The 10,150-nt window shown below is 34.7% G+C and overlaps 1 protein-coding gene across 2 annotated transcripts; it reads left to right on the forward strand.

Moving 5' to 3' along the window:
* Positions 1 to 482: 482 nt before the first annotated feature.
* Positions 483 to 9,891, forward strand: LOC126697590 (folylpolyglutamate synthase-like). 2 transcript variants are annotated; one of them, XM_050394655.1, is made up of 16 exons: positions 483 to 692; positions 791 to 927; positions 1,090 to 1,155; positions 1,669 to 1,778; positions 2,276 to 2,336; positions 3,500 to 3,583; positions 3,714 to 3,770; positions 3,898 to 3,958; positions 4,776 to 4,822; positions 4,930 to 5,007; positions 5,914 to 6,078; positions 6,172 to 6,465; positions 7,916 to 7,994; positions 8,287 to 8,439; positions 8,719 to 8,879; positions 9,514 to 9,891. In XM_050394655.1, exons 1-16 carry the CDS (start codon positions 683 to 685, stop codon positions 9,571 to 9,573), a joined length of 1,623 nt encoding a protein of 540 aa, XP_050250612.1. In that variant the 5' UTR covers positions 483 to 682; the 3' UTR covers positions 9,574 to 9,891. The 2 variants fall into 2 exon arrangements, with proteins under 2 accessions (XP_050250612.1, XP_050250613.1); XM_050394656.1 differs by lacking the exons at positions 483 to 692; positions 791 to 927; positions 1,669 to 1,778 and having other exon boundaries at positions 1,111 to 1,155.
* The last annotated feature ends 259 nt before the right edge of the window (positions 9,892 to 10,150 follow it).

Below are 10,150 nucleotides of genomic sequence, written 5' to 3' on the forward strand. Positions count from 1 at the left end.
TGTAGATAAAACTAAAAAATAGTTGAAATAGTATAGTGAGATTCATGAATAATACCAAAAAGTACAATAAAATTCATGAATAGTAATAAAAATAAGCTAAATAGTAAAAAGACCGGCATTTTAAGCCTAAGCGATTTTTTTTCCAAAATAATCAAATCCCTCAAACTATTTTATTAATTAGTCAAGGTTTTGAAACTATTTTGGTATCTAACAAATCGAGTGCAGAGAACTCGATCTTGCTATGAGAAATTGCACAGAACAAAATCAAGTTTTCTGCACTTGATTTGTTAGATACCAAAATAATTTCAAAACCTTGGCTAACTAATAAAATTGTTTGGCTTTTATAGTTATTTTTGAAAAAAACCAGCCTAAGCCAAAGCCAAACTTACGCTCAATAAGCAAAACACCGAACTACTATTGGTAAGAAAACGATAATAGTGTAGTAAAAAAATTAAGGGAAAATAAAATATTCAAATACTGTTAAGTTTCCAACCAATGCCGTTGTCCTTGTTCGTTTCACTCACTCCCTTGAAAGCCTTTTCGACCCTCCGAACCCAATCTCATTCTCATATGAATCTTCAGCTCACTCTATATATAACCCACTCTCTACGTTGAATTCAGCTCTTAACTCACAACTCACTCACTCTCTGTTGAATTCAGGTTTTAGCAAATAAAAACCACAATGGACCAAGGTATTGACCACACTCTCTATCTCTATCTGTTACGCACACATAGTAGATTGCATTATATAAGAATAGGATTTGAAATCCATGGCTCTTTTTGTATGTAGCAAAAGGCTCTCAGAAAGCTTCAGTGACTCCGTACGAAGAGGTATTGGATGCTCTATCCTCTTTGATTACGAAACGCAGTCGTGCAGATCCCAGCATCAAGGGCGATCGCTTCGACCTCCTCTTCGATTACATTAAGGCAATTTCTTCAGTCTCCTTTGGTTTTGGATTTTTTTTTTTTTTTTAAATTTTCAAATACGTTCTGTTCTTAATTTTTGGTTATAATTGTATGAAATTTTGTAGATTCATTTTGTTTGTTTTTGTTTTTGTTTGTTTGTTTGTTTTTTTTTGTTTTTTGTAGATTCTGGATTTGGAGGAGCCGATTTCAAAGTTGAAGATTATTCACGTGGCTGGAACTAAGGGAAAGGTACTCTACGAAATTGTATTTTGCTGATTTCTCTTTATACATTTTTTTGTAGAATTCTCTGTATATATTTTTTCTTTGTTCTTCGATTTAGCATTATTGCTGTGTGTTCCTCAATAATTATTGCAGTTGTAGAATTGTGATAATTAGCCTTTAGCTACTTTCACACTTGTTTTTAACTTACGAATTCGAAATGTGTGAGAATGAAGTTTGTATTGCATTAGAATAGGTACTAGTTTTTCATATTTAAAGAGATCAAATTAGGTTTTGTGGCCGGTTCTGATTAGTTTGTTAAGAATCCATAGCCGAGACCATAATTTTGGGACTAAGGCTGTGTTGTTGTTGTTGTTGTTGTCTCTTTGTGATTTTAATTTATGGTTGCGTTTACCTCCTGCTTTACTCTTATTGATTAAACCGAATTTGTAGCAGAAATTTATGTAGAGATTAATTCTACTAGTTAAGTTTGTTTGCATATGCTATCACACTGATTAATCTTTGTTGTTTGGGGCTTGAAAGGGATCCACATGCACCTTCACAGAAGCCATATTACGTAATTGTGGCTTCCACACTGGGCTTTTCACGTCTCCTCACCTCATTGATATTCGAGAAAGATTTCGTTTGGATGGGTGAGTTTTTTATTTTTTTTATTTTTTTATAAATTCCTAAATAGATGTGTGATCTCTTATATACATAAGTTAACTGGTGAAGTTTAATAATTCGGTTTCTTCTCTTTCTTAGAATCAGGTTATTGTTTGAAGCACTGTTATTACCTGTCTAATATCTTAACTGTGTGTTTATACTCGTAAATTATATGATTTCGGGTTCTCATGGTACATTGGACTACATTCCATGCTCTGTCTTATCTTAAACAAAACTGATGGTTCATTCCTGTTATTTAGTCATTTGTTCTTCCAAGTTGTTTTGCTTTCGTTCTCCTTCAGAAAATTTTGGACCTCCTAGATATCCTAGAGCCTTATGCCTCCCGAAACACTAAGTATACTATGCTGTTTACCCCTAGTGCCTTTTCTCATCCCCCACCTCCCTCTCTTGTTTTCCTGTTGATGTTTGCACCATAACTTTAGTTTCTATAGCTAATATTTCTTGTTCTGGTTGGCTGCTGCAGCGTGGACATATGTGAAGAGAAATTTTTAGCATATTTCTGGTGGTGTTTTGATAGACTAAAGGTATGTTTGTGCCCATATATGACCCCCCTTTGAATTCTTCCTTAAACTCTATCTTTGGACATGGTATACTGTAAATTATTTGAGTACTTATTGATGGGAGTAATATAGAGGATATTTGCTAGTGATAAATTAAATATTTTCATTCTCTCCCTATGTTCTTTTAACTAAGAAACTTTACACGGTCATTTTTGCTGCACCACTAATGCAAAATTCTTGTATACAATAAGTAAATGCTTGATCATGCAAGCAGTTTATTTCAGTGAGATGTTGTTGAAGCTAGAATTTAATAAAACATACAAACTGCCGATCAGAGATCACAATTAATAATTTTTGGCTTCTTAATGATTGTTTGGCTACTCAATGCAATTTAGACACTCTTGCAGCTGCTTTTTGTGGCAGATCAATGAATAATTGCAGATAAAATCCTGTGAGATGATTCCAAGTGGCAGGCTGTTATAAGTGTCTAACATAAACAAAATGAAGATTGTTAGCATGGGATATCATAAGTCTTAGTGGTACTACAAAGCACCAGATATATAATTTTGGTGGTTATTTTGATGTCAAAATCAATTGAAGGATGTAGTACATGGCTAGATAGAGATCAAGTAAAAGCAGACTTGTGAAGCCTGCTCCAATAAGTCTGTTGAATTAAGTGAAGTAGCAATTCTCTGACCAATGTGAGCTGAATAGGCTGTTTTGGTTGGCGATTGGGTTTGCTTTTGTGTGTGTATAAATACATACATACGTACATATTGCCTTAGGATGGCCGAACCTGTCCATTGTGGAATAGTTCCACTTTATGCTCCATCAATTATGGTATGCCATGTTTTTTATTTTTTTTCAATTTTAAACTTTAGTAATTTTATGAGGAAAGTAAAAGATTTGATGGCAAGTTGTGATTAGTGGAGAACACAAAAAGTAGGATAGAGGATTTGTATTCTCCATTGTGAGCTTAATCTCAGCTGCCATTCCTTGCTGTCATATCACTGTTAAGTTCCAATGGAGAAAAGAAGTATCTTAATTTTATTTTTATTGTTTTATTTGTTGCAATTTTGTATAACTGAACAAAAAATGTTTGTGATTTTGTTTGTTTAACATTTTTTGTATGATAAGTTTGCCTAAAATTCTTAATTCTGGTGGCTTCTCTGTTTGTTGGTATGTAGGAAAATACTAATGATGATGTACCAATGCCTACTTTCTTCCGCTTTATTACCTTACTTGCCTTCAAGATATTTACAGCGGAGCAGGTTTGATTTGAATCATCTTTCGATTTCTCTGTACAGTGTTTTTTATGCATGGATTTTCCTATTCATGGACTTTGTTACTATTAGAGAACTGGAATCAGAAACATCCCCTTTAGTGTAATTATCTATGCAGGTAGATGTTGCTATCTTGGAGGTTGGATTAGGTGGAAGGTTTGACTCAACAAATGTGGTATGTGGAAATGTTGATTGAGTAAGATGTCTATGCATTAAAGTCACCTTGAATGTGGTTACTTGTTGGCATTTTCTATAAAGCTAACATCAAGGATAACCTGAGAATTGATGCTATAACATTTCAGGTTCAGGCACCTATCGTATGTGGTATATCTTCCCTTGGCTATGACCACATGGAGATTCTTGGTTAGTGTTCTAATTCTGTAACCTAGGTAATTGCTTGTACTATTTAATGTGGAGCTGTTGCAACAAATGTAAATGTTTGAGTAGATATATTTATATATCTATATATTTGATAAGTAAGAAAAATTTTATTAAACAAGGCTACTTCATGCAAGGAGCATGGAGTAACAAAGAAATATGTACAAAAAAAAAAAAAAGCTAACTTTTTTGTGTTGAGCTGTGATTTGCAATATGTGCACTGCTAGTTGATTTGCAATATATTTATATATTTTCCTTCAGTACTGGTTAATATCTTTGTAGTAATTGGCAAAATATACTGATGCTCCATTATATTCCTTCATTGTTACATGCACTGTGGTCCCAACTAGTGAATGTAGTTGTTTGCTTAAAAACTCTGGCAATATCTTTCAAAAATAAGATGCTATTTGTCTATATAAGATTTTATTTTAGTTTTATTTGAATGAGTTTTTGGGTCAGAACCCTGTGTGCAATCTGTGAGCTATAACATTTTGCAGGGATGGTACTGGCAAGAATGTCAATTTGTAGGCCCTTGGAGGCTGATAAACTTAAACAATGGCATAGTAATGACAAAACTTGTTTTGCACCAGAGTTTTCTTCTTCCCTCTTTTATTTTTTTATTTTTATTTTTTATTTTAGTCTTCTAGGTGCTTATGCAGAACATAGGTAATAATATGTTTGTGGTAGGATTCATGGTTGTACAAAAATTAATTGTAAACATACGCTTAAAACTGGTGCTTCAAGAGTTCTTAGCTCTAATATGCGTAAGTGCTTTATTTTCTATGCTGGGCACCTTACGCAGGAAATACAATTGGAGAAATTGCTGGGGAGAAGGCTGGCATCTTCAAGGTGTTCTTTAGTATTTGAAGAGCATGTGCCTAATGGAGCTGCTTTTTGTGTGTGACACTTTCAATCACATCCATCAGTCTTTTTCATGCTTGTCTGTCCTCTTGCAGCATGGTGTTCCAGCCTTTACTGTCTCTCAACCTGATGAAGCAATGCGTGTGCTTGAAGAGAAGGCTTCTCAGTTGGATGTAAGTTGCATAGTTATTTCATCAGTTAGTTTTGTTTCCCATACAGTTGGAATGTGCATGACTATGAACTAGGCTCAAGACTATAGTGATTGATGTACTAGTGAAGCCACAAGTTTAATGAAATATATTGGGTATTTAAAAAAAAAAAAAATGTAAAATTGGTCTATTAATGAGATTCTTATGAGTTGTCTAACAATCGGGTTGAAGTGTTGCAACAAATTTTCTGAACATTTTTTTTCCTTTTTAATGTTTCTAAGCTTGATGAAGTAATGGCATATCCTACTACGTATATTCCACCCAAAAAAAGAAAAAAAAGAAGATAAAGTACTGACATTGCTGAAAATTTGTTAAACTTTTGTTGGGATTCTTTGTTTCTCAGCCATGGTTTATATTGTGTCAAAGTCCTGATATTCTTAAAGTAAATCTATTATGGACTGCCAAAAATTGGTAACTGATAAACAGTTGATCAGAACTTGAGACCTGTCTTTTATTGAGAGAAAACCCTTCCATTGGCCCCAACATTCATTTATTCAAGAGCATCTCAATGTGTGTGAGATTCTTTATGAGGTGAGTAAGTGCATTATACCATTTATAAATCCAGTGTCTTGGTTGCCCCAATAAATTTTTTGATGACGTGGAACCTCACCAAGGCAGGGTCCTTTGGACTCACCCTTGTGGAGTAAACCACGGCTACACAAACCTACCCTCCAAAATCTTGTATCAGGTAATTCAGGGGAACTCCTAGTGAGAATCAAATTCAGGATGTCTGAGACTATAGATCATCCCAAGCCTCCAACCACTAGGTTGCATCGTGATGGGTCCCAATAAATCAAGTTATTATACCAAAAGGAAAAGATAGAAAAGGTTGTATCCCTCAACGAGCTGAGAATATTGTACCACTTACAGGTACATCTTCAAGTGGTGCCACCGCTAGATGCCAACTTACTAAATGGTATAAAACTTGGGCTTGAAGGTGAGCATCAATATCTAAATGCAGGTCTCGCTGTGGCACTATGCTCTACTTGGCTTCAGAGAACTGGCCATCTTGAAGTGGCCAATCTACAACAAAATGTAAGAATTAACATGAGAATTCTCATATCCAGCCTGTAAATTGTTATATCAATTGTTATTTTATTTATTTATTTTTAAATCTTCATGGGGCAGAGCTCTTTGCCAGAGCAATTCATCAAAGGGCTAGCAACAGCCAGTTTGCAAGGACGGGCTCAGATTGTCCCTGATCAACATATTGACATTGAACGTTCAGGAGATCTGGTGTTCTACTTGGATGGAGCCCATAGTCCTGAAAGCATGGAAGTATGTGCAAGGTGGTTTTCTCTTGCCATTAAAGAAGACAGCCAGCAACAGACCTTGAACTATCAGCCACAGGATGATACTAGATCTTCAAACAAATTGATACAGAGGGACTCTGGGGGAAGATCCTGGAAGAACTCTACCCAGGTAGATCACAGAACTATTGAACCCTGTCAAGTCTCTATTATTTAAATATTCACTTGGAGAAACATATGTGGAAAAGTAGAACTTAAAATCAGGTTGAGGTAAAACGCCACTGGGCACCGGCTATGTAGTTGATTTAAATTTGCTACCTAATATATGTTTTGACAGATAAGGTGAAAACTGCAGTGGGAAATAATGCTATAATGAACGCTGTGTTTCATTATTTATTATCTGATGCTAAATAAACCTAAGCTGCAATTTAAGGAAAATTACCATTAAAGAAAGAAATGACGAGTATAAGTGCTTGGTTAAGTCACATGCTTCATTGGCAAACAGTAAACCACTTGGCTATTGGCACTGATTGGTAATGGTATAGCTGAGTTCACTGCTGCTCACTGGATCTCAGTCCCTCACATAAGTATGTCATTTTGGTCATTCCATGAAGAGAGATTAAGAAAATTTGATATTTTTATGGTATCTTGATAACGCAATTTGCTACTCATCTCAACATAACATGTCATGTAGACAGAGATTTTATTCCGAAGGATGCATGCCCAGACTAAAATCTAATTGTTGCATCTCTAGTTATGTTACCATAGTGGCTGGATCAGGTTCTTTTGCATCTTTCTGTGATTAATAGCGTGCATACAGGAGGCAGACACATTTGACATATAAGAAGATCCTTCTATTTCTCTAAATATTATCTGTGCAATTGATTGCAAAAAATCATTACATCATGCAAATGTATTCTTTTTTTTTTATATCAGATAATTAGGACATCTCTTCTAGTACATATCCAATGCCAGATGAGGGGAAAAAACCATTAGGAAAACCTTTGTAATTGAGTTGAATATTAATTACCATCGAAAACCTTTCCAAATGAGAATGTTAATTTTCTCAAGAGCTTTTGATGTATTCATGATTGTTTTCATACATCTAAATCGGGCAAAGGCAAAGAAATGTTATTGTACAGATCAAGTGTGACATTATCTTCCATCCAATTTTTAAACCAGAAACTAATGTTACCCTCACCAAAAGCCTTATAATGTATTCACATCCACACTTATCTCTGCACTTTTGTGCATTTTATCTATTGTGTGTACTTATCTGAGTGCATTTTTTTGAAAAAAAAATGTTATTATTGTAGTTGGAAAAACACTTGTGGTGCATTTGGTTGCCTTGGAATTGGAGCCTTACTTATGGATGATTTTGAAGGCCCTGATTCCAACTGTACAGTTTGTGTTTTGAATTTGAATTTAGATGTTATAGGAATGAAATCCACATAAGCAATTCCACGGTAGAATGGAATGAATACTTTATTGAAATTTATTAATCATATTGGGGTCCCTTTTACTAAGAACAAAAAAAAAAAAGGTGATAAAAATTAAACTTTTATTATGTTTTATTGCACTTTTGGTGGTGTTGAGCTAAAGTTGTTGAAAAATGCGTGCAGATACTCTTGTTTAATTGTATGTCAGTGCGAGATCCTCAGATACTTCTTCCACGCCTGTTGAAAACATGTGCCAGTCATGGTAAGTACTCAATCAAGAACCATCTTTAGATATAACAATTTTGTAGAACTTAATGACCTAGTTAATGGAATAGTATGGCTTGGATAAAGTGCTAAGGCATTTACCCAGGTGATTGTACAGTAAATACATAAGAATTTGAACCATGCAATTTCTGCAGAATATCGAATGCTCAAAAACCAGAATAAGAAAAATATTTCCTTTAATGTTGATGGGATATATCGAGAAAAATTTTAATTTAAAGAAATCTGTTTTATATCTTGGAATATTAACAAATATTTGCTTGAAATTTTAGGTGTCCACTTCAAGAAGGCGCTCCTTGTACCAAATATATCGGTTTATCATAAAGTTGGATCCCATGCTTTATCATCAACTGATTCTCAAGTTGATTTGTCATGGCAGTTTACTATTCAAAGAGTATGGGAAACCCTTGTTCAGGGTAACAAAGGTATTGACCGAATACATTGTACATGTTCTTATTATATTACAGGTTTTATAGCTCCCTTTTGTCTTTTAATGAATTAATATGTTACCTTAACTTTTTGGTGAACTAACTCATTTTTAGAAATGTGTTGAAATATTCATTATTGGATTGCATAATATGGAAGCTCTGCAAAACTTAATACATCTATAGATATGAGGCAATCTCTATCCAGTTATATTTGTCTTTGAATACATCGTATATACCAGAGTACACAGCTTGAATAACTCGGTTTGGCTTTAATAGGAGTTGATGCCCAGAGCATGGATGCTGTTTGTGAAGAAGTAAAAGATGATACAGAACTGTGTGTTAAAAATTGTGCGAACAGTGCAGTCTTTTCTTCTCTCCCAATAGCTATTAAATGGCTCAGAGACTACGTCCAACAGAACCAATCTATTCGTTTTCAGGTAGAGCTTTTTTCTTGTTGGAGAACACTGCATGTTTAATATTATATAACCTGTTCGGACACACATGGTCATAGTTGGTTCCTCTCTATTGTTGCAATTCTGGAATGTACACGTGAATATCAATTGTGGAATGCTTTCTATGCTCCTATAAGCCTGTCACCAAACATAACTTTTTAGACAATTCTTGAATATATACATATAAATTTCCGGCTATCTCCATTTGACTAATTTAAAAAAAGAAAAAAGAAAAAGTTTTAACTGAATTATTGATAGTGCTTGTGCAATTTTAAGAATGTTACTTGAATGGGCTATGTATGCAGTGCCCAGTTGAAAACCATGGTTACCCAATTTAAATTATCTCCTTGACCTAGAGCATTAGTAATCTGATCTCAAGACTGGCTTACATCAACTTGCTAGTTGTTACACTTGCGATGGGTAATTTCTAAGACTTGGAACCCCACATTTCTATGAATTAAACCGTAAGTGTGCTGTTCTATCTATAGCCACTTGACTTGGGTATCATTGGAAATCCATGAGTTTGCAACTTGTTATGGTAATATAACTTCCTAGTAAATTGGAATAATCTTACTCCATTTGTTTGACTGTCTTCTGATTTTCGTTTAATATTCATCAGGTTCTTGTGACTGGTTCTATACATCTTGTGGGCGACGTGTTGAAATTAGCCAAGAAGTGAATAGCAGGACCACTTGAACTCTGCAAATGTTCTGGTATTTCATGATGCGTGTGCATAAGAGTCAGGTCATCTTATCTTTAACGGCCTCTGTGATTTCTAGTGCCCGTTACTGTGCTTCTACTGCATGCTGTGTTGTTGTAACTACTAGCTCTTTATGTCAGCATTCTTTGGGCATGAGAGATGATGCCCCTTCTCTTCCTCTGATAATGTTCTCTAATGCCTTGTTTTTCCAGGGCAGTATCTTTTGGTTGCTACTTGCTAATCGAAACATCTTGTAGTTTTAAAAAATAATGTAAATTTTCCTTTTTTTAAAAATAATGTTACTTATGAGGGCAATGCACACGTTCTTTCACTACCTCCAGAAAATCAGCTGATTACGCTGTGCTAGAGAAAAAGGAAATTCCAGATATTGGGTTCGTAGAATTCTAGGAACCTCGTCCAAATTAAAATTGCTAAAGGTAACTCATCCAGTGTTAATTAAAAAAAAAAAAAAAAAAAAATGGAAGAAACAAGCATGCCTCATCCATCTGGTAATAGATTAGGAGGCATTTCATCCATCCGTTTGTGGCAGGTAAAA

The sequence above is a fragment of the Quercus robur genome, chromosome 8, assembly GCF_932294415.1.
Source record: "Quercus robur chromosome 8, dhQueRobu3.1, whole genome shotgun sequence".
Taxonomy (NCBI): Eukaryota; Viridiplantae; Streptophyta; class Magnoliopsida; order Fagales; family Fagaceae; genus Quercus; species Quercus robur.

Coding starts and splice junctions, on each gene's coding strand:
- LOC126697590 (XM_050394655.1), top strand. Junction 3,771..3,897: donor GGTTTGACTCAACAAATGTG/GTATGTGGAAAT, acceptor ATAACATTTCAG/GTTCAGGCACCTATCGTATG. Junction 8,440..8,718: donor CCTTGTTCAGGGTAACAAAG/GTATTGACCGAA, acceptor TGGCTTTAATAG/GAGTTGATGCCCAGAGCATG.